Raw genomic sequence first — 25,033 nt, forward strand, 5'->3', positions numbered from 1 at the left:
TTAAAATGTTGAGCTGAATAAAATTCGCCAGATTTTTTAACAAGTCGGTAGATTCTACAAACTTCAATCAAAATTTGCAAGCCCCGCCGAACAGATCATGCGCCAATCAAATCTCTCTTTTTTGTTTATGACTGTTAGGCTTACTTTTACTTTCGTGGCTAGCCTGTCTTAGGTCCCTGCTCTTGTATCTTTCTCTCGGTTTTACCAATCAGCTTGCAAAATTGTGTCATTTCCTTCCGTTGCAATGAATAAACAGGTATTTTCAGAAATTTCCTCAGTGGAATTGTAAAAAATGGATGATACAAGTATGAAAATCAGTTAAAATCTTGATCGGGCCGCATGTGTAGACTGTTTTGTTTACATTTGTGTAATGAACATGCTGACATGCGGTCACAGTGATTTTACGGTAAATTGTTTGTGCAATGAGGTCAACAGAAAATAAATTTTCTCCATAATAAACCTGGTTAGAGTGTATTAAGGAAATGAAACATTGAATCTACTGGAAGTTTGTTTTCCAAAATTCAAACCCGTATTGAGACTTTAACCAGGAAATATTTGCATATAGAATTAACCTGTCCTTTTGTTAATTGAGGTTAATAATGCTATCCTATTGTTTTGGTTATTTTACAATTTCATCATTCTCCACCATGCAATGTTATATTACATATAAAATTGGATACAGGGAAAATTTATAATGCTTCTATGAGTCAAGCAAATTTCTCTTCAGATGACAAGAATCAGCTTGGAGGTTCTCTGGTGGACGATTTGGTGGACTACATCAAATTGATTGACTACATCGTAACTAATTAAACCAAATAATAGATTGACATCACCGTCTATCACTTTGGAGATGCTGATATAAGACAAAATAAGTGGTAGGCCTACTGTATGATCCACCCAAAGGGGGAGCTTTACTGGCCCAAAAACCTGGTGTTCTATTCCCGAAACCTACAGTACACATCTCTCCTACAATGTGATATATTTGTCATTCTTACTTTTTGATACATTTTTCGGACGACCAAATTTACTGTTTGGATAACCGAACAGTAAAGACTTGGTTGTTGAGGGAGAACCAGAAAAGAGTCCTTAAAAATTTGTCCCTTGATCTAGATAAATCTACGTGGATACAACCAATCGGTGCACTGACTCGACCAAAGGCTAACTTTGGAAGCTATTGAATGGTTTCCTGTAATAGGATTGAGATCCACGTTACCTAGATGGAGGTGACCAGAAACTTAAAGAGATCAATTCTTTTCATTTCCTTCTGCATCCACAATTTCAAAACGGTTCACAAAATGTTATTTTTTGCTAAAATACTGGATTTTGCAGCGTCTTATTAGTGCCAAGACATCCTGTCCACAATATGTCTTGGTTGACTGCTTTGGCAAGTCGACTGACTCACACTCGCCACTGGCATACTCTACTGCGAAGTAAGAACTTTCTAGCAAACCACGCTCGGCATCATACTTCCGTTTCCTCTTTGTTATCTGTGTTGACTTTGCCTTTTGCGAGCTGTTCCAGATTTGTCGCGAGGTTCTGTTGATTACTTTGGAGGAGAGAGTGAGTTCTACTTAACGACGAATTGAGAATTCCTGCAAGTTGACCGCGTGCTACTTCTAACGATGGTGAGAGAGAGTATTCCTGCATCTGTTTAGGTGACATGAACCGGTCTTCCACCAAACCTCCTGAAAGATGAACAGAAAGAATGAGACAGAATTCAGAAATGGAATATGAAACTTTATATAGCACACACATAACAATTATTGGGTACTTTCATTCATCGATTTTAAAATCAAATTTCCTTGGGGTTTTAATTGGCAATCGAGTATGCTGAAAATTGCTAAACTGATAGCCATGCAGTGTCCTCACCCAGCCAGTTTTACAGCGGTCTTGCAAATTGTTTTTGTCCACCAAAAAATGACAATGTTTTGTAATAAATTTACATGATCTCTAGACCAAATAAGAAAAATATTATTCTAGAAAACTCACTGAGCACTGAACCAGTACAAGGATCTTGACAGGCAGTTCTTTATCCCTGCATAATACACACACAATTCAACTATCGTGGGATCTTAATGCTTAACTTGACCAATCAAAAGTCTCCTCAGAAACCTGCTGACCTTTTGCAAGTTTCATGAGCTATGCTCAAGTCAAAGCTGTGTACTGTAATGCTTTTATTACCCTGTGATAATTGATTATAGGACCGTGAGTGAGTTCTATCAGTTTGGTGTTTACATCTACCATGAACAGATTGAGAAGAAGGGTGCAGTTCTCACTCAGCCTGTATCTCTACGGCGACATTTGAGAACGAAACGGTTCTCACTATTAAAAAATTCTAGGACCAGAGCAAGATGATAGAAGAAATTTATTGGATACACAAAACATTTCAATCAATAAATTGCTTAGGGGCATCTTACGAAACATTTTGTGGTGACTTTAGTACATATCTAATGAGTTTAGGGTCATCGCCTAGTCCCTCCACTAGGCATCGATATTGTAATACTGGGAAGCTGAACTGAAAGATATTAGGAAATTTTAGCACTCACCTAATAAATGAATCCTTCCAGAACGCTTAGCTACTTTCAAAAGTTCCAGCACAGCCGGTTCCTCGGAGATTACGTACAGATTGAAACGATGCAAAATGTCCTCAAAATGTCGGAACTTTGTCTCGTGGATAGCTTCCTGTACAACCTGCATACCCCAAATTTTGACATCCATATTGTGTTTCATTAGACGCCTACGTAACCTTATCGTGTCCTCAGCGTCCATCCCCTCATTATGAAATACTGCCACCAGTTTACTGCTCTCCAATGATCGACGGCACATTTTGGCATAAAAGGTTTGTGTGGGATTGTCCTGTTGATGAAAATTGGGACATTCAGTAAAAGCAACACAAGAAGAAGGAATTTTCTTTACTATTAAAGGAGATTTTTTTTCTCATCTAGAGTAGACTGATCATCTGCCAACCTTCATAATCTATAATCTATGAACATTTATTCAACTGGTACTGATAATCTATCAAGACATATTGATAATGATATTGACATTTACAAATGGCTATAACTGACCTTTCAATGACAATCTACACAACTTTATAATTGATCAACCAGTATTGATACTAGTCTATGAACATATATAAATAAACAGATACTACTGATAATCTATTAACTTGTATTGATGATAAATTGACCCAAAATGATAATGTATATATCAATATTTGATGATAATTTACCAACCTTCAATGAAAATCTCTCAACTTCTTTTTTATAATTTGTCATGATCCCATATCGTTAACGTCCTATATTGTCATTCAAACTTCATGATCAAAGAAGTTAAACATTAACAGCTGCTTTTGTATGGATCAATCATTGGAGGTTTCATTTAGCGTCAAGAATCATGTTAAAGGCTATGACTATTGCCACCAAATATGCCAATAGAGGCCACAATTGCTCAAATTGCGACAATAGTTTTACAGACACTCTAAAAGTACTCATCTGCACTGAGATTGTTAATTGTGTATTTTAACATTCCTCCATGGCTGGGAATAACTGGAGGATCAGATCCTCAAGGAAAGTACTTTTGCAAACTTCTAGCAAGTTTTGCTCGAATGCTAACATTTGGAGCACCAATATGGATGACCTTTTAAGAGGCATAATAAACAACAATGATTATGAATGGTCCTTCAAGAAGGGCTTAAGTTGCCAGGAGACATATATATTGTAAGCAAGGACAGTAAATTCTGGAAATTTTTGTCACCTGTAGAGGAGGAATACTATCAAACTTAAAATTTGAAAGCAAAAACCATCATGTTACCCTAAACAAAAAACTTGCCACTTCATGCCTACAGTATGGGTGGTTACCAATACAAACAATTATGGGATGAACCTTTTGATCTTAATGGCTTCCTGTCAGGTCAGAAAGCTATCCTGAGAAAAAACAAAACTAAGAGAATAAAGCATTTGGTTCACAAATGAAGAACCATTAAAAGATGCTCTGGATTACTCACAATCTTTGCTTCCAACGACCTTAAGAAAACAGTACAAGTTTCTGCCATTGGTCTCAAGTCTTTTGGTTTTTCATACTCTGTTAACTTCATCAGCTTTGCCCTCATAATGTGCATGGGCTTCTTCATTCTTGTGTTGACTGCTTTCATGGTCCTTATGTGAGTATGAACTGGACACCAGATCGATTGCACTGTGAATACAATTTTGAATCTAGTTATACTATCAGTTATTATCAGACACAGTAAGTGCAGAGAAATAAACTAATAGTTTAATTTGAATGATAAAAGGCAAGAATTCTACATGTCTTTCTCTTCTCCATCCACATTTCCTAATCCCCCCCCCCCACCTCCCAACCAAGGAAAAAAATCATGGGTTCCGATTTCCAAAATTATTTGTTCTGCTCAGGGTTGCTTTCATCTTTGCCATCATTGTATATAGCTATTTATGTTACCTTCCAATACTATGCATCAAGCATCAGGCATCTTCTCTGAACTTTCATGCTAGGCATTATCAAATCATGGTTCATGGAGGGTGCAACATTCTGACTACTGCGTTTACAACAGCCCGACAAAGAGACCGTTAAAAACTTTAAACCAAGGAAAACCTTGCTTCACTTGATCCTGCTTGTCACATGAGATTTCACCTTCTAAAAGTCCCATTTTCCATTATAAACCACAAGGCTAATTGTGATGCTGTATTGCTCTGGCCATAGGGTGAATAAGAAATGGCACTCCATTCCTCAAGCTGCCAAGCAAATATGATGAATCATAAGAACATTTCCTTATTCGTTTGGCAGTGGGGCAAAGAAGATTGAATCCAATGTTCACTGCCATCCTTGATAAACTTGTCTGCATGCATGTACAGATTAAGGGATGTGAAGGAAAACAGTGTTGTGGTAGTGGTAAAGTACTGTAATGGCTCCTTGGGAAACATTTACATTTTGAGCTTTTGTCTACAGTGACTTATCCCAAACATCCCCCCCCCCAAATAAAAAAATTTACCACCTATGCCACTGTGTTTGTTACTAACCATTCCAATCCAATAAATTGTTAGCTAAACACAAATCAGAAAGTACCTGTATACCGAACTGTGACATCAAGAGAAAAATATAATCATCTGTTTGGGCTCAGGAATTGCGGGATTGACTGTTATTACATCAATTTTTAGCTGTGTTCCATGCTTATTGCCACAGCTCACAATACATATAAAACATAACATGTGGGGTACTTGCTTGTTTGCAGACTTTGGCTGTTACTGCTTCTACTGTAAGTGTAAGCATGTATTTGGCCTATATAACAAAAAGTGAAGTGAATATCAATCTCAATGAACCTGTGATTGGTGCTTCGTCTCCATAAGTGATATTGTTAACTCTGAACTCTTAGGCTCGTTGGTATAACCATTAGGCCTAGAACTTGCCTGACTGTTGGCTTAACTAAGGCTAGGCTATGAGCAAAACATTGTAACACTTCTTAGTGGTTTAGCTATTGCTTTATTACTACTAGTTACTCTGCTGCTAGGTGAACAGCAACGAATGATTAATTTAATATATGGGCTGGTCAATGACTATCCTATCAATTATGGCTCCACTAGATTGCAATGTATTACTATCAGTTCACTCTCAGTACGACAAGTTAGACTAGTTTGAAGCCATAATTTCATAAATATTGCCTAAGGGTAGGCCTTTTCTAAGCTAGGCCTAATTTACTTGATTTTCGCATAACCGATACGTCCCATTGCGTAAACAGCATGGGCTCGGTGTTTTATAGTGCTCGGAAGATCAGTAGAAAGCTCATTTTTCAGAATAAGTTAAGATAAGAAAACGTTCTCATCTTGGGAAAGCTATACTTGCCCTTCTTTAAATGTGAAATGGAAGCCATTTGATTGGTTTCGACTTTCGAAGGTCCCCCCAAAAATTGTCGCTGGTTGTACAATGAGGTGCTACGCGTTTGCATACCTACGGACATTAGTCATAGTTTACCTACCATAATCGTACATGCGCTGTTGATTTGGGCCATTTTTGAATGTAACGAAACTTAATAGCGCATGTAGATGTGACACACTGAATTATACTTTGCACTCTGATGTTATGCAGTTGTAATGATATTTTAATTAAAGGGGCTGTGTACATCGATGAACTGAACTACAATAATGACATTATTCCACAATATTGTCGGGTGTAAACTCAATCTCAATATAACATATTTAATAATATGATCATCTTCAATTATTTATACTGTGCAAACAGGCATATCATGAACGGAGGGGTAAATAGCCTACAAGGCTCGGGTCATCGTCCCCGGCTAGGAAAAATGGGATTTTTTTGATAGTAGTACATATTTAATGGGATGCTTGGCGTTCAATGTGAACCCTTGTGTCTCGCAGATCCCCGGAACCAAAGTCAGAGGTCACATTGAGTTAAAATCGAACTTTTGCTGAAACATGAAATTGACATGGAACCTTCACAGGTATATTGGAAGTGTCAAGTACTATCAAAATATGTGGTTACCATGGGAACCGACTTCAAATGTATATTTTAGCGCAATTTTGTGTCACAAACTTTGCCTTAATGACTGGGCCGATTTTCTTCAAACTTGGTGGGAAGATACCCAAGGTGAACGCTTGTGTCTCGCAGGCCCCAGGTCAAAGGTCAAATTGAGTGCAAATCGATTTTTTGTTTGAACTCCAAGGGGAAACATTGAATTGACATGAAATATGGCGATGTGGTTGCCATGGGAACCGAGGTCAACGGTCACGTGGTTAAGTCTCAAATGTATATACAAGTACCCAGTCTTTAGTTAGGCCTACAGGCCTAGTGAAAATGAGGAGCTAAACTATAAAAAAAAAAAAAAAAAACATATCTACCTTAAGCCGCACGACCTTGAACCTTAAGTTCTGTTATGGTTCAATTGGCTTAATTGAAATTTCCAAAAGTGTCTACGTGCCACACAGCCTGTTAGAACTGCGGTCACGCGCGACGCGATGATATCGGCTCCAAAATGGAAAAGTCGCAGTTTTGTAATGCGGTGCATGTTCATGTCTGGGTCAATGGCCGTATTACGGCTCTGCCCGGTTCTAGCCTATAACTTGTAAACTCTTGTACATGAGTACGCGCGATGTAGGCCTATATACTGCAATGTGCCTAGGCGCGTAGCCTAGATCTATTCCCTGCGCCTCAAGCGCGCAAGACGGCAAGAGTACAAAGTCGGCCAAGACTTTATGTATAATTACCTTAATGGGGCATTAGAATCTTTCTGATTGACAATGAGTGGAAGTCTTTATAGTGTTGAAAGTAAATAATAAAACGAACAAAAGAAAAGGGAAACTTTCACAATAATCACCATATTAAAAGTATGATTTTGGAGTCACTGACTCCCAGCCCAGTTTTGTTCAGTATACTTATGGTTCACAAAAACAAATGCAATCTTCAAAACGGTATTGCCAGCTTGCATAGCTAATGATAAATTTGTTCACTTGAAATCAGTGTTTGCTGGCGATGAGATATATGCAACTAGATTGTCCTCTTGCTTTTATTGTTTATCGTGTATATAAACCTATTTTTCCTTGTCTTTTCGCCTCAACTGGTCACTAGCTTCTAATGTCCATCACATGTCATAATGACTCAGTGTTATTAATTACTACTTGTGCTTCAGTTTTGTATGCCATATGAGAAATAATACAAGAAATCATATTTATTTGTAAACGTAGCTGTAATGTTTTCGTAGCCTACGTGTAGTGAGTTCAGTGGCTTATTAGTGCTGATTGTGTAACCTACATATGACCAAATCTGGTTATTTATAAACTTCTAGCATTTGCTAGTAAGTACACTCCATACTGACTGCATCGCATGATTTTCTGCGCTTCGAATACGACATTTCCACTGTACAATAAATACATAGCGCTAGTAATCGTACGTTCTGAACGTTAACAGTGTATCATTGAAAGTGGCCAGCATAATACTTAATCGCCAGCCGCAATCATCTTATCTACCCATCGTTTGTGAAGAAACTGTAAGTGAATTAGCTTGTGAAGGAAACGAAGGTAAGAATTTCTGTGATGGTTATGGTTTGTTTTTTGGGAGGTTTCTTTACCACTAGGACTGGAAGATTGAATTTGGAAGCAAGCTAAGGAACATAGCCGAGGTCTAACGTTAGGCCAACACTATACTATTTAGTCTACAGTAACTTAGTAAGCTTAGTGTGGCTAGGCCAAGCCTACATTCGACTAGTGTACTACTACTGTAAATTGAATAAATAATAACTGCAGTGGTAGGTCTGGACTAAAGTTACTATATCTAGCCTAGGATTGGAATAGGACTAACGTCATGCCTTGCTAACAGTAACAGTGCTACTTAGTCCATTGCTGTAGTTCCTGTACAGGCTGTAGAATGCCATAACATAAGGTTAGGCTTGTTATTGAAAAAAAAAACTGTACTGTCTGTACTTGGAATAAATTTACCTGGAATCAAGAATATGGCTAGGAACTCCTAATGATTTGGATACAGTTTTGCATAATTAACAGTAAATTTAATGTTAGGCTTTCATGATCATTTATCTTGAGGCTCTATCATTTAGTTTGTACTATTGTAGAGACAACTCAGGGAATACACAACTGCACAGCGTGGTAGTGTATGTTCTACTGATCTATTACCCGCATCTTCTCATCTGTCACAGAGACAGATGACATTCCTTAGTGTACAGATTACATATATAGAATACAAATATATACTTAGGATTACTTAGGATTATATAGGCTTAGCTATTCTTAGGATTACTTACAAAGTGACTTTCTATCTACCCAGTATAATAGGTATAGTAACTACTAACAATAGGCTAACCTGGATAAGGCCTTGGCATCTACCAAGAATGCATACAGTAGATAATACTAATATGATTCACATCCATATACCCGGCCTACAAGTTCACTACCCCACAAATTCCTTTCAGTGTTCTTTCCACTTGTTGTTCTGCCCTTAAAAATCTCTGGTTGGAGATTTTGGCACATGTTCTAGGCTAAGCAGTATCTTTCTTGTTCCATGGTGAGGAACTGTATCTGTATTTCTTCTTGATTGTGCAGGCACTTTGATTGAAATAGCATGCAAATTTAGTATTCTAATCTACTGTAGTCATCTAAAGTGGGTTACATATTCTAATTCCTACAGTACTTACTGTAGGCATAGATGATATTGCTTGGCCCCTTAAAACACAACTGAGAACAAGATCTCCACCCTAAACAATCCCCTCCCCCCACCAAAAATGTTTATACAGGGCTTGAAATAACCCACCGCACCGACGGCAAAAAGCTCTTGTGCCCTTCCTGTTTGCCATGGTGCCCCTGAAAAATACATCTCTCCGATGGCAAAAGTCCGCCTTCATGACCTTTCTGTTTAGCCATCAAAGCCCTGTACATTGTGTTGTTTTAAATAACTTTGAGTACTTTTCACCGGAATAATATTTTCGTTTTCGGTGGTGAGTGATTTTATCCACACACGAAAACATACATGTTTGAAAGAAAGGGCACCTTCGGCGAAAGGCAAACCTGTGTTTAATATTTCAAATGAACAGGTGCTGGGCCTTTCATTTTATATTCGGTGGCTTGACGTTAATCGCGATATATTGCTAAACGATCGACACTTCTTTGATTAGACACTTTTAACGTGCATAAAATTTTGAAAAACTTGCATCCACCATAAATGCCGTCAGTGCCCTTAGTCAGATTCATTTAAGCCGTCATGCCCTTCCCATTTGCCGTCATGCCCTCCACAATTGGAAACTACCAATGGCATTTTTGTCGTGCCCTTTTTGAGGCTTATGTCAAGCCCTGTATTTATATTATGTATGTAAATTATCTGTAAGATGTAAATACAATATTTTAAACAATACAGCACTCAGCTACCATGTACAGATAAGCACAAACTAAAATGGAATCTTCCTTTTAATTCCAGATGGATGCCTTATTTGGAGAAAGAAAAGTGAATTGGAAGTCTCTGGGAGACTTTTCTCAGTTGTAAGTACTTATTAATTCAGACTGATTGCATTCTGCATTATTTATAGCAACCCATTAAAGCAGTTTGACAAAATATTTAGAATTCAATTTCACACATTTCCTGTTTCTGTACTTAAACAACAAATTTTTGAAACAATAGAAAATAGTAGACACAGATGTTGGCAGATAACAAGGCAAGTGTTCAGGATTTCTATATAGCCTATACAGTATAATTATTAATTACTATCAAAACCATTCTCAAATCATGTTTTTTCATGTATATCTAATCTGCCAAAATTGCGAACGTGTTACCACTGCGTACACTGCTGGCCCACGATGGAGTCATCGCTCAGTTTCACTTATTTCGGAATCTACCGTTCCATAAATAAATGGGCACAGCAATATATCAGTTGAGGTATATAGTAAGTTGTTGCTGTAATGAAGTCACAACATATTGTTATAGACCCTCAAAAGTTCTGTTACTTAAATTACAAACCAATAATAGGTCCTATAATAATACTGTAATTAACATACAGTGCTTGCCATAGAATTTGTTCATGGTCTTGGACAAGTGGTTCTGGGCTTCCTACCAGCTAATTTCACTGATCTGAGCCCAAAAAACAAGTACTTCTTAAACTTGATACAAAAGAATGAGCTGTAACAAGAAACGACAAAGGATGGATAAGAACAGCCGGTAAAAAGATTTAGGAATCCAAAACTGCTTTAAAGCAGCATTTTGCGTTGGGTCGCTTTTTTTCCACCTTTTTAACATGTGCATCTATTTTTTTACATGTATCAATCATAAAACAGCAAACTAAGATACCATCCAAGTTTCACCCTGCCAAGAGCGTTAATTAGCGAGTAATTAACGATTTATATCGATAACGAGTAAAAGTGTCCCCTACAAAGTTTTCATATCTCCAAATCCACTAGTTTGAATTCCACCAATCAGTGAATAGTATGTTTATTCATGAGCATTTTGTGTTTGGTCGCCGTTTTCTACTTTTTTGACATGTCCATCGAGTTTTTTACATATATACATCAAATCACAAAACAGCAAATTAAGATATTAGCCAAGTTTTTCCCTGCCAAAAACGTTAATTGGCGAGTATTCCACATACAAAATTAAATCGCATTCACTTCCCAAACCCACTAGTTTGAATTCAACCAATCAGAGATGCAGGTTTAGTTATGAGCCGTTGCTAAAAATAGATTCAAGACTTTGCGTTGGGAGTTGTTATGCAACTCCCTGGTACAACTGCCATATAGACTGTACACAAATCAAGCGTGGTGTTATATTACGTATCTGTCAATGACGTTCGTAGTGTTTAAATATTCATATTATGGGCGAGGTTTATTGGGTTCCCAACGGAAAATATCTTGGAGAACAACAAAGTTGAAAGTTGCAATTTTTTCGACTTTTATGCCACCATTTGAAGTAAAATATTAATAGATAAGCTAGTTTTGTATGTCGTTATGGCATAGTGGAGTCAGTGAGGTTGAGAAATATCATAGAAAAGGACGCAAAATGCTTCTTTAAGATTGCGTTCTTAGTCGGTGTTGGTACATATGTTTGATGCTTTTTCGATACTTAGATCTCATAACAATGTAAGTTATGAACTTGTCTAGTCAAATTTTTCATTTCAAAATAATGATACTTGAACATTGAAACTGGAAAATTTGTAAAGATTACTAATTTACTGTTATATTGTCAATATGGTATGTTGAGACTTACAATGAAATGTAATGATCATTACACATTAACCTTCAGGTGGTAAGAAAAGAAGAAAAAACTGATCAAGAAAAGCAATTTAATGCAAAATGAAAAATTGCTTCTTGACAAAGTCAAGAAACAAAATAACATTTGAGAAATCACATCCATGTGATGATCATGAATGAACACCGGTGATATGAAGCCATCTCGTTGCAAAGAGGGTTCAGAAAATTACTAGACAGGCATATGTAATTGTTTGCACCCATTCTTGCTCCTGGCACTGCCACTCAATTTGCCATCCTGAGAGACAAGAGTATACTGTACCTCGGCAACTGAACGCTTTCTTGAATACTGAGGATGGTGAAGTCACACCATTTGGTCAGTCTGCAAGTGCAGCCAGGGTGAATGGAATTTCTTAGAAACCCAACTTCCCAATTTGCAAACCCGAAAAAACTGTACGTAACCATGAATGACTACGATCAATGCCACTGTACGACAGATGGAGTCGATCAAGAGAATCTGGTTCCAGTTGAGGTTATCAAAACCCAGATATAAGTCATGGAACTTGTAGGGCAGACACTGTACCCAATTCACAATTCCTTTACCCTTAGACACCTAGCTTTAGCAATGACCTTCAAGTAGTATAAAAGTGGAGGACCGAGGACTGGAATGTTTTACAATAGTGTCACTTTCCAATAGACAGGTTTTTGTGGTATGTTATATATATATTTACACCACATATTTGCTTGGGTTTAGGGAGGTGTTGAGCTCAGTAAGCTTAACACATAAGAAAAGAACATGTTATCCTAGGCTGGATACTGGGGAAGGAAGGGGGGTGGGGGTGGTGAAGCTGATGTTGGCAAGCATCTCAAATATACTGAACATACTGTATGATTGATAATCAGTGGTGTCTGGCCAGAACTGAATTTTGCAAAAAGTTTGCTGTCAATTAGGCTAAATTGCTGTATATATAATCTGGAATCGTAAGTGACCATTGTGTATTTCCATCTTGTGTGGGCTGCCATCAAGGGCAACCGCCTCTGAATTTTCTGAAAAGCCCTTCTGTCTGAAAGAAGTACTGAACACTTCAAAGCAACATAGTTTAACCCCATGACCCAGTGGCACACCAGTTTGTGACTCAGTTAACCGGTACAAAGCCAATCTGTGGATAAAGTAGCAAGTTTTCAGTACATGGTCTTTCCTCAATCGAACAATTGAATAAGGATGGTTTCGCCAGTTTGTATGACAAATTTAACACAGAAGTGCCATGTTATATCAATCTATATGGAATTAACACATCTCTATTTTTCAGTCTAACCATGGCTAGGTCATTATTAGATTAAATATATCAAGCATGTCTAATTGGTCTTTTGCTGTTTAGGTCCCGCCATACTGTTTACTGTGTACATACATGCTATAGCTAATAAAATACCTGGCAGGTTATATGGAAGGACACACTCAATTTTGAGGAAATATAACTTTCCATAATTTGCTTTTACTGTAGTCCTATTAACAGTTGAGTTTTGTGCACACACGTTCACTGTGGTGTGTAAAAGGAAATAAGGACAAAAGCTTAACTGTTCTTTGTAGCACAGAACAAAATATGTACTTTCTGTTTAGTTTCTTTTGTGTCCTTGATTGATTGTTGGGCTATATTATTAATATAATATATAAGTTGGGCAATATTTTTTATATGTGCAAAGGTATGCAAAGCTCTTTCGTCACACTGAAACCAAATCTTTGAAGCGGTACGTGCATGTAAGTATAAAAGGGGAACAAACATTTTTCAGGTTATAAAGGATAAATGGAACGAAAGAATAATAAATGTTTCAACAAACAAGGAAACTTTTTGAAGCCTCTGACACATGTGATATGATTTACTAAACAGCCAGGCAGAAGACAAGTCTATATATATTGTACAGGCAGTACAGCAGTTCCAAACCCCCACCCCCCCCGCCAATAAATGGGAATTAACGAAAGCTTTCCACATTTAAACCAAACACATGTATGGTCTATAACAATATTTGCACTGACAGCGTGGAAGTGTCATTACAATGTGTTTGTACGGTATCTTAAGTTATCAGAAGCTCAAATCGCAATGTGTTTACACATAAAGATGGGTTTAAGAGATTGAGTGGAAACAAATTAATATGTACACGAGTATGGAAAATATTAACTTGTGTGAATGAACTGTTAAAAACAATATCAACAATATGAACTAGTATATCACAGTTCCAACTGTTGGGTGTTGTTTTTACCAAGATTGTGAGTTTGGGGTGGGGGGGGGGGGGATGAGACACCTCCACATCCCACCCCCTTTTGTCACATCCCTCAGTAAAAACCTGTATTGGTTAATCATTATAACATCACAAATGGTCATTGTTTTTCTATTATTATTTAGGGAGAAGACTACTCAGATGCATTTGAAGAATGTCTACAGTTGTCTGGCTATCGCCATGTTTGCAGCAGCCGCAGGAAGCTATGTCCATATCTTCACAGGATTTATTCAGGTTAGTCCGACATTAATCACCGTCACTATTGCTCAGAGTTGGAATCACTCCAGCCATTGTTCCGCATTCGAGTCTGCGAGCGGGATCCGATACCGCCAGGGCGATCAACTCTGTAGTGAGATCCCTTGCACACTGGGCATCAGAGCCTGCATCCGTGATCTCCCATTTCGCTGTCCATTTTGCACCCAAATATGGGCCTTGCCCCCTCCCCCCCCCAAAAAAAAGTAAAATAAAAACAAGGCCAGATACAATCATCGAAAATAAAATTTGCATTCCGCTAACCTAAACTGAAAATTTTTCAGCAAGTGAAAGTGTGTGACAATGTTTTTTTCATTTAGGATATGTTTTTGTTTGTAATATAAATTGTAAACCAAAATAAGAAAGAGGAAATTTTAATATTTCCTCGTTCAGTCTAGTCTGGAATGTGCTCTCATACTTTTAAAAATAGTAACTTTTTTGGAAAATGATCCCTAGCATCTATGATTTCCTGTTACCTTATGAATATTGAATTGTTTATAAATAAATCCATACCACGTAACAGTTATTGATGTAATAGTCATGTGAGATACTATCATTCTACTTGACATTGTCTTGTTGAAGTCATGTTTATGTACAGTATGTAGTTCCTGCTTCAGTAAATTGTATTTCTCACATGTAAATGAGTTGTCTGGAAAACAGTCAAAATTTTCTTGCCTGCAACATACAGTAACATCTTGCATGGGAAGCTGTACAGTATTTGCTTATAGGCCTTGATATGCACTATTCCTTATTAGTAGGGAGGGGGGTGGGGGTGAGGGGGGGTTGTTTCTACTCACTTGACTTTTGAAATTTATGACTTGAGTCAAGGCTCATTACAACACTGAGTGTTCAGACAGTGAATGAAGAGGAGGTCCTCAGAATGGGTTTACAAGGGGGTAATGGAACTCCCCCCCCCCCCCCCAAAAAAAATGTCTAAAACTGTAACACAGATCTGATCTGTGTCTGGCTATTTACTTTTAATAACCAACTACCTCCCATCATACCATCAGTCTGAAGTCATGGCATAATGACCTGGTCGAAACCACTTAACATTCCATCTATACAGTGTAACTGTATAGATGGAATGTTTAAGTTGCTGTACACTATATTTACTAATAAACATATATATGTCTACATATCTTTTGCAGACAGTTTGAAAAGTCTAAAGTCTAACTCTATTTTAAACCGAAACCTCTATTCAATCAGACATCTGAATGGCGTGGAATTTGCAAATATTAACTCTGGTTGTCTTCCTTTGGTAGCCTTGACCTATGTACAACTATATATTAAATGGATCAAAACCATGTTGTCTCAGAATTTAGACCAGACTGACTTTCTCGGTGTCACTCTGTCTTACTTCCAGGCTGTACATGATTAATTAAAAATTAATTAAAGACAATCATGTAAAAATTATATATATACATTTTTCAGGCTGGTTTCTTAACCTCCCTGGCTGGTATTGGGCTTCTCATCTGGCTTGGGATGACCCCTCATACCCCAGAGAACACCCCCAAACGGATGGGACTCCTCTCTGGATTTGCTTTCATGACTGGTACGTTGACGACTCTGCAACTAGCATTATCATTATATTTGCTTATATTATTTGATAATTTCCTTATTTCACTCAGTCAATAATATGACACTTTTAATTGCAAACAGAGGAGGTGGAGGCAAAATACATCTAGTGGAAGATATTCCCTGTTATTTGGTCTGGTGAGCCCCTCAAAAAACTTAGGGTCATGAGGTCACCACCGCCACCATATATAAACTCTGACAGTGTTGTATGAAATCGTTACAGCCGGTACAAGTAGATGAACATACACATGTGCATTGTAATTACAGAGTTTTCAACTTTAGTGGTTGTGCACCTAATTTCAGTACATATCTGTAGTTGTATAGTATCTCAGTACATATCTGTAGTTTTATCATATATATCTGTACATATCTGTAGTTATATAGTCATATCTGTAGTTATATAGTTATAAGAATTAAATAGGTTACATTTGCAAGAGCAAAGGTAAGCAACATGTAATAACAATTCATTCAAAAGTCATAAGTTAATCAATCAGTCAATCAATTAGTCAATCAAAATCTATTATTACACTCTACTCTTTCTGTGAGAAAAACAGATTTTTTTTTAAACATTTGCTTTATTTGCATTTTATGTTTGAGCATTTGCTTCATTTGCATTTTATGTTGGAACATTTCCATTATTTGCATTTCATAAACAGAGCCATTCAGTCTTTTCAGTCATTCGTTAGACAGAGAGAAACTTTTTCCAACGTTTGGAAATTATACAATTTCGTATTTACATGACTTTTCTGTTGGTTTCACAGGTCTCAGCCTCGGGCCATTGATGATGATCGTTGCAGATATTGATGTAACGTACGTATCAAAATGATTACTCTTACCTTTTCTTGTCTTGTCTTGAAAACTTTGTGATAGTTAGAGTAGGCGTAAAATGAGTGCCGTTTATGTGCTTTTTAAAATGATAATAGTGAATTAATTTCTTTACAGTAACTTTCCTAAAACTTTCAGTCTATGTAGTAAGGGAGGGCTTGACAAAATCATTACCTTCCATATCTCTGCACAAGTCCCCCCCCCCCCTCCCTCTCCAAAATGACACTGCTGATGGCACAAAATACCACAGTGCCCTTTCCTTGTTCCTTCATGTTCAATGCCAAATTTTAGGTTTGTTCATTACCGAAAGTCAAAAGTGTCAAACTGGAATCTAGTAGCTATGGAAACGTTTAAGTGCTGTCAAAATGTTAAATGCCATTTGTATACATAAAGTAGCAAATGTTTAACGGATATGCTTAATTGTTCTGTTAATATGTTAACAATTTGCAACAACATGACAATTTCTTTAAATTTAGTGAGTGAGGAATTAGACCATTGCGCTGCGAAATGACAAAATGATAATTTGCCAAATGTCACCATTTTTCAAAACTTGCAGCAATATGATAAATTGATCCATTGTAATAATATATCTTGTCAATTCAAACTGATAAAATTACACTCGCCTCAATATATCATCATTTCAACATTTCTTTGCAGCAGAACGTCAAATTGCATAGAAAGAATGTTAATACCTCAAATGTTGGCATAGGTATTGCATAGCAAGTACCATGCACAATATACCAAATTGTAACATTGTTTGGGCAAAGCACCCCCCCCCCCCACCCAAAGTCTTTCATAAATACCCAAACCTGGAAAGTCTAGGCATTTTGGGGGTTACGTTAGCGTACATATGGCATGACAGGAACTAGACATTAAACTGTTTAGGAGATTATATCGTTTCACTTTCTATATGAGAGAATCATCCCATTATTTTCACATTAAATTCACTTTTTTCGTTTTATTGTGTCCCTCTAGTATCATCCCGACCGCATTCTTGGGAACAGTTGTGGTCTTTACCAGTTTCACCTTGGCAGCTTTATTCGCGCAGAGAAGATCATTCTTGTATCTGGGCGGTGAGAAGATTTTTGTTATATTTGAATACAGGAGAAACTTGAAATGGCCCCCAAAGACTTGACAATGATTGTAATTGGGTGTCTATTGGCAAATGCTGCATCATATAAGTTTATTATAAAAAATATATATATATATACTGTTTTCAAACTGCTTATCCACTAGAAAGCCTGTGTAAGAGAATGTGTAAAAGTAAGTTGGCCTGACGTTTCGATCCTAGCAGGATCTTCTTCAAAGTCTAAAAAAGGGCTAAAAAAGTTTATTATAAGTTTGTATCAGTGGTACGATGCGTTTGAATGCTGTGGCCGAGTGGATAAAGGTGGTGCATTTGAAGCAGTGAGGCTTAGCAATCAGGAGGTTCTGGGTTGGATACCTGACGTGGTCATAGTAAGGTGGGTTTTGCATCCAAGAGCAATCTACGGTTTTCCCATCTGAAATGACCATCTAAATTGAAGAAATTCAAATTTGAGTTAAAGTGTTGAATTGGAAGCCACCCGAAGTGAAAGTTGTAATCCATTAGCCCTTGCGTGTTTCTCCCACATTTGTGGGTCGCTTGAGCGTCGTAAAATAACTGCTGATTATTATTATTATCATTATTATGATATTGAATGTTATGGGAACACCAGGGCTGACAGAACTTTCATCAGTTATGGTGATGATTCTGAGCAGGCATGAAACGAGGAATACTTGATCTGGTATTGCATCGCAAAATCGTACGCTAAATGGTCAAAAATTGCTATACCCAAGTCCCAAAATGTGTAGCAGGTGTCCAAACAGGAATCATAGTATTTTATATTAGACAAAATCCACAGCCCGCACAATTTACAATGACAAATTTTTGCACTGAATCATTCCCTGAACGAAAGTTCCAACCCTTTATCTGCCGTCAATATACTCTGAATTAAATCCTCCGTAAAGTTGCCACACACACTTGCCTCTGCGGACGAACGATGGAGACGACATTGCCGCCATGATGAATGTAACTCATTCGACCATCGGCAGATTAAAATAAAAAAAATATCAAATATAATATATAATAATATTCAATATTGCTTAATTGCTATCAGTATACTTTACATGCCTTCAGTATGCAATACATACTTTACAACAGAATGTGCTTCAAAAATAAAAATTAATTGAGTCATCTTCTGCACTCTAAAATACCCCTCTTAAGGGGATAAACAAGATATTCCTTTTTCAGATCTAATTTCAATGAGAGCCAGGGAGAAAATATTGGTTGTAGCCAAGAGCCAGAGGGAAACAAACTCTGACTGTCCATCTCGATTAAACAATTTACAGGTTAGCCCTCAAGTCTTAAGGGTACGCACACCCAATGGCCAGGCCAGAGTGCAGACCAATCTCTATATGTGGGCCAAATTAAAATCCTCTGCGAGCTCGACTTGGTCCGCTGTGACCCTCATTGAGAATCCCCATTGTAAGAGGATTTTAAGTACACAATTTTCACCTGCTGATAATTATGATTATTTTTTTTTAAACCACAGCACCTCTGATGTCTGGTCTGTCCTTCCTCATCCTCCTCTCATTTGCCAATATTTTCTTTGGATCCACAATGGTCTTTAAGGTATGTTGTAAAGTATTTTTGAACTTTTGCAAAAAACACAAGGGTGGCGGAACCGGGGAGGCACAAGGGGCAGGTGCCCCCCCCACTTTTCCTCAGGTTAAAAATGTGCCCTTTTTCTACATAAAAATTGTACTCTTGATCACCTTATTAGGTCAGCGATATTTCAGTAAGAGATCTAATCCTTATTTAGAACTATTAATGAATTTCTGTGGGTCAAACTCAAAGCTTTTTCGAATGGAAAAAAAAATTGAGGGAGGGGGGGCGTTGATGGAGTGATGTGTATACGCAAATAAGATAATACAATAAGAGTTATAAAGGGTACTAAATATCAGGCTGCATCAGTCCAATCGAATTTCTGCAAAGTGCCCTTCGACGTCGGTGCCCCCCCCAGATTAAAAGTGCTTCCGCCGCCCTTGAAAGAACAGCAGTGTATTGTTTATTAATAGTCACTAGAACCATATCCATACAGTCACTTAAATCTGGTATTGCTGTTCAGAGATATGAAAGTGAATAATGCAGATAAAGGTATGAATGTGAGCACAATGTCACAAATTAAGTGGAGATTACTTTCACAGAAAAGTTTCCAATGTGTATTTTCAGTTTCAATGTCAAAATTATTTCCTCATACGTTTGTGCAAGATAAATACAATACAACACTACAGTAGGAAGGTTAACATAGGAAGGGTACTGGAAAAACAGCGAGGCTGTTATCTCAGCTAGTGGACCAAGGGTGATGTAATAACTGTTCATACTGTCAATACGAATTATTCAAAACTGCGATAGTGGTATTAGCAGAAGCTGATCGAATGAAATCTCTTTTTGAGTAATACTTAGTGTGGTAAAATGTGGTCGCCAATCAAATAAAAAATCTTCATTACAGGCTGGTTTAGAAATTGTCTTGAGGCGGGCAGAAAATTTCCCACGTGAAATTTGCTCAAATGAGTGGACAATTATTTGACTTTCTAGCATATTTTTATGGCAGAAAATGTTGATGATCTTTACAGCATCCATTATTTGTACTTTTGTCTTATTGCCTGTTTGTATTTATTTTTTAATTCCAGCTGGAATTGTATGTTGGTCTCTTAATCTTCTGTGGCCTGGTTCTCTTTGATACTCAACTGATTGTAGAAAAATGCCGAAATGGAGACAAGGACTACATCTGGTATGATAGCAAAGACTTTTTATCAAGTACTTCTAAATCATTTTCATTGTAAAATAGTTATTATATGCTTAGTACATCATAACTAATAGCTATAATAGATAAACATAGATACAACAGCAAGAGGTGTGAAAGTTGTGGGATGGGGAGGAGGGTGACGAATCGTCTTAAAAGTCTAGCATATGCTAGCTACTGATTAGAGTAAATTCTTCGCCATCAAAATTTCTTTCGCCCGTTGACTTCAATTGAATTACATCCAAGGAACATCTGAATTTTATTTCGACATTGTGTTTTTGGAAGCATCATTTATTGTCTGTCTACTGCCAATAAAGTTAAAAATTCTTTTACGTTTCAGAATAAAAATACGTTTTTCATATTGCCAGTGTTTTTTATCAGTTGAACAAAGAATCACAAAATGATAATGATGATACACGTCCCTACCTCATCGCGGCTAATCGTTTTGATCACTGATGATTATCAGGGCAATGTCAGAAACATTTTTTGCCAAGTTTTGTCCAAATGCCTCTTTTTTTCCTTCTGAATCACACCAGAAGTGTTTACATTGTAAGTGGAGCACTGGGTATCCATGGCAACAAATCGTCATATATTATTACGCCGTTCCTTCATATCCATCCAGTGTTTTTTGGCCACCCGATAGCTGATTGCATGTCACTTTTATTCTCCTCTTTCCAGGCACTGCGTGGATCTTTTCCTCGACTTCGTCAACATTTTCCGTCGCCTGATGGTTATCTTAGCCAGCAACAAACAGGTGAGAGGTTCAGAATATTAAAACAAGAATCGGTTGCTTATCTGATCGACGACACGACCACTTACGGAACGGGTAAAGGCAGATGCTCGGGGAAAAAAACTACCCCCGAGTCGGTTCTTTTGACTGAGACCCGTACTAGTAAGACATTGCAACCCTTTTCAGGTGCATTCAATTCGCGGGCACACGTAGTGAACAACCAGGGTTCTATGTATGCTGGCTTGTATCATTTGCACATCTAGTATGCTTTAGAGATGTCTTGAACTCATGATTTTGAAAGTCTTAGAAACTTTTTGAATATTTTTTTTCTTTTTTTTGCAGGAGAAGCGTCGTAAGTAGAGAGGTTGCAGCAGACCTACATCGGAAGAAACGAAAAAAAAACAAGAACAAGAACGATCTTCAGTAGGGATGCAACTTAGAACCGATTTTTCATTTTTTGTTGTTGTTTTTTTTATTCAAATTTAACTGAAACCACTAGCAATGATACCCAGCATATTATTTACTTTATTATTATTATTATTGTTGTTATCATCATTTTTATGATTATTATAATTTTTTCATCTTTAAATACCATCATTTGTGGAAACTAGTCGCATGCAATGGGCAGTACTATAGTAGACAAGATATTATATGCTATGTTCTTGGAGTCCAGGATAACCTGTATGGTATTATTCTTGTTCTCTCACAAAGTTATATTATTTGCTACATGAGGTAGATTTACCTCGTTAGTGTCGTTAACTTTCTGTTAACTATCGTGGGAAGCAGTCGATACCTTTTGAAGAACCCGGACTAAATATCTTTCTGCCAGCATTTAATAAAATTCAGCCCTATTGCTGTTTTCTAGGCATGCATGATCATTTTTCTTTTTTTCCCCAAAATATTCACACGAGTTCACGTTCACGCAAAGTGTGTTGTGAAGGTGAACAAACAAAAGTATTCACACTGAAGTGCAAGAAACCAAAAAACCAAAAGGGTTTAGGAAAGAATGAGTGAATGTGAATTCTATTCTGCTTTTGGATTGAAAAAAAGGAAAATGATGAAATAACTCGCATTGAATGAATAACTTGTGTCGCTATAACTATATATCCTTGAATATTATGGCTTTCCTGACTGTCCTTACAAAGTATCGGCGTACAGTCTACTTTATTTTCTGTCAAAAACGGTGGTGGGATTTTCTTTTTGCTTCTTTTCTTCGATTGGAACTGTAAATGATCATTGTGGTAGAGACATTGTTATCGTTTAAAAAATAAAAGAAGGGTGTTCAGTTTAAATGTCATTTTCCAAGGCATTCCTTTGTTTCAAAAGCTAAATTTTGCTCTGCTGTTTTAGACTCGTCAACCAATACAATGTTTTGCAAATCTCGATCAGCAGAAGGATTCATCGTTGTCGTGGGTTAAGTTAGTTAAATGATTTCGAAGAGACGCGTTCAGTGTATAGTCGTCAGCCGTGTTGAAAAGTGTATTTTCTGTTGATAATAATTTCTTAGGATGCCAGTTTTAATGTGATATGCAGGCTAATAAACCCTAGCTGATTCCTGACCCTGCCCGACGTAAGTTCAGGACAGTGATGTTTGTCTATTATCTCTCCTGTTGGTATATCCGGCAAAGCTATATGTCTTTTTAACATGCTCCATTTAAGTTAAACAAGCTTTGATTGTTTCCTTTGGGAAAAGAAACAAAAAACTCATTGAAGTTCCATTTTGGACAGCTTGGTTATTGCACTGGAAAACAAGTATCACATTTTTAAGCACAGTGGAAAAATTTGTCACATGAAACCTGCTTTAAAGCACAGATACATGTATACTGTACATATCAGTTGGTTTAAATGGAGAGATTGTATGCTTTATTTGTTGTAGACGTCTGTTATTTCGGCTCGCTTAATTGCCCCATCCCTCACCCCGACCCAGTTTCCGATTCACATCCTGACTCATTTTTGAACCAAGTCTGGTTTTAATTAAAGTGCTCATCCAGTGCTGTGTAGTGTTATACCTCACACAATCCACCTTTATGTTAAACACAGCAGATATGCAGCAAAACATAAACCTTGCTTTTCAAAAATGTTCTGTAGACCAGCCTGCAAGGTAGCGGAAAATGAGGTGAACGGAAGATTCCACACCATTATTGATCTTTGTCCTCTATCACCCTGCCATCTTACCTCTCACCCTTCCCCTCCCTCTGCAGTCCCCACTCTGCCCTCCTCCACCCTCTCCCCTGACAAATTTGAATTAAATGTGCCTGCTTTCTGTTACATGTACAGACTTTGATTTAAGTTTTGTCCAAAGTTGGACGTTTTAATGGATACACAATCTCTCTCTCTTCTTTTGGCTTATTTGTTGTTTAATGGAAAAATGATACATGCAAATCATTTCAATAAATGCGGAAAAAATTACCTAAATTTTTGTTGTTTGTCTTTGTCAATTAATGATTAGATCCAAAACAATGAATACTCACATGTAGGTGTGAAAACATCATGTAGGTAACTGTACGAAGTAATTAGATGTAAGATTACTCGAAAGGGGTCCCGGATGTCAAGAATTGGTAGATACTCATGTCATTACTGAATTAACCAGTGCATAACAAACCAACGTTATAAAAGAGGTGATGTCTATGCTCGCAATGTCTAGAATTCTTTCATTAGGTAACTTATTGTGGGAGAATAACATTTCCAGCTAACTTTTAAAAGTCAAAAGATGGTACCCAGGTCAGGTCACCAGGTCTATCCCTGATACGGTCCACTGGGTTGCAACATCTTATTGAAAGCTGAGGTGTAATTAATACCATTGTTCATCTTAGGAGCCTCCAATTTACCAATCTGTCGCTAAGGGGAGTTACCTGCGTTCCCCTTAGACCCCTCCCCAGAACGATGTATCATCTACCCCCCCCCCCCCACACACACACAAAATGGTAGTTTCTCCCGACTACAATGCATTGCATTTTGATATATACATAGTTTGCCTACGACACGCCTATGATGTAATAATTCGCTTTTCTATAAATTTTCAATCTTGCCAATAAGTTCAGTAGCCTATATTATATCATTTTTTACAAGGACATTTTTCAATAGACTTGAAAGTAAAGAATGTTACATATGAAATGCCAAACTGAGGCACGGCAAGGTCAGGGCTTACTAATCTGTGACAGTTGAGTTGCAGTCATTCCCTGACTCTTATCCTTTACTTGACCTTAAACGTAACGACATCATGAACTCACCATGCTACCGCCTCATGTATCTCTGGAGCTGTTCTCGCGTCAACATAACGTAAAAATGTGTTCTATGAAATATTTTCCAATTATATGTTAACTTGATAAGCAAGAGGACAAATTTATATGTAACTGAGATCAAAGAGAAACGTATTTTGATACTTGCATTTAATTTCTATTTTCGAGATGGCAACATATTTGAAGTTTTGTAGCTGCAGAAGTGAACTTGAAACAAACAGATGTGACGTCACCGCAGAGCACAAACACATTTGTTTAACGCTAAAAATGACTGGTCAGCATTATAAATACACTGCAATAACCTTAATTGTCCCGTTCCTATGTACAACGCAACTAAACCGACCCTTCCCCCCCCCCCAAAAAAAAGATGGTAACATATCTAACGAGATTTATCCCTGTTGCTTTTTGAAACTATACGCAAGGAAGAACAACTGTTTTAATTTATATTGGCTCTAGATAGTGCAAGCTATATGGCAGTGGCGTAGGGAGGTACTTTTGAGTGGGGGGGGGGGCTGAAGACTGATGGCCGGCCTGGGGGAGGGGTCTAAGGGGAGGGGGTGTTTTTTTTTTTGCATTTCCAGGTGGCCTTAGATGCAATTTGGTGCAATT

General features: G+C 37.4%; 2 protein-coding genes across 2 annotated transcripts; one reads left to right on the forward strand and one right to left on the reverse strand.

Moving 5' to 3' along the window:
- Window positions 1-8: 8 nt before the first annotated feature.
- Window positions 9-6,030, reverse strand: LOC139964428 (large ribosomal subunit protein uL10m-like). Its single transcript, XM_071965981.1, has 4 exons — window positions 5,854-6,030; window positions 4,007-4,194; window positions 2,547-2,856; window positions 9-1,685 (listed from the first exon to the last, which is right to left on the reverse strand). The coding sequence occupies exons 1-4, from the start codon at window positions 5,966-5,968 to the stop codon at window positions 1,462-1,464; spliced, it is 837 nt and encodes a 278-aa protein (XP_071822082.1). The 5' UTR covers window positions 5,969-6,030; the 3' UTR covers window positions 9-1,461.
- A 1,851-nt stretch (window positions 6,031-7,881) lies between these two features.
- Window positions 7,882-23,594, forward strand: LOC139964430 (bax inhibitor 1-like). Its single transcript, XM_071965982.1, has 10 exons — window positions 7,882-8,042; window positions 9,946-10,007; window positions 14,102-14,210; window positions 15,660-15,780; window positions 16,565-16,613; window positions 17,604-17,701; window positions 19,202-19,281; window positions 20,343-20,443; window positions 21,134-21,209; window positions 21,528-23,594. Exons 2-10 carry the CDS (start codon window positions 9,946-9,948, stop codon window positions 21,543-21,545), a joined length of 714 nt encoding a protein of 237 aa, XP_071822083.1. The 5' UTR covers window positions 7,882-8,042; the 3' UTR covers window positions 21,546-23,594.
- Window positions 23,595-25,033: the final 1,439 nt, after the last annotated feature.

The sequence above is a fragment of the Apostichopus japonicus genome, chromosome 23 (assembly GCF_037975245.1).
Source record: "Apostichopus japonicus isolate 1M-3 chromosome 23, ASM3797524v1, whole genome shotgun sequence".
NCBI lineage: Eukaryota > Metazoa > Echinodermata > Holothuroidea > Aspidochirotida > Stichopodidae > Apostichopus > Apostichopus japonicus.

Coding starts and splice junctions, on each gene's coding strand:
- LOC139964430 (XM_071965982.1), top strand. CDS start 9,946: ATGGATGCCTTATTTGGAGAAAGAAAAGTGAATTGGAAGTCTCTGGGA. Junction 16,614..17,603: donor GTTGCAGATATTGATGTAAC/GTACGTATCAAA, acceptor GTGTCCCTCTAG/TATCATCCCGACCGCATTCT. Junction 17,702..19,201: donor ATCATTCTTGTATCTGGGCG/GTGAGAAGATTT, acceptor TTTAAACCACAG/CACCTCTGATGTCTGGTCTG.
- LOC139964428 (XM_071965981.1), bottom strand. CDS start 5,968: ATGTCCGTAGGTATGCAAACGCGTAGCACCTCATTGTACAACCAGCGA. Junction 4,195..5,853: donor CATTTCACATTTAAAGAAGG/GCAAGTATAGCT, acceptor TTGTATTCACAG/TGCAATCGATCTGGTGTCCA. Junction 2,857..4,006: donor GGTCGTTGGAAGCAAAGATT/GTGAGTAATCCA, acceptor TTTCATCAACAG/GACAATCCCACACAAACCTT.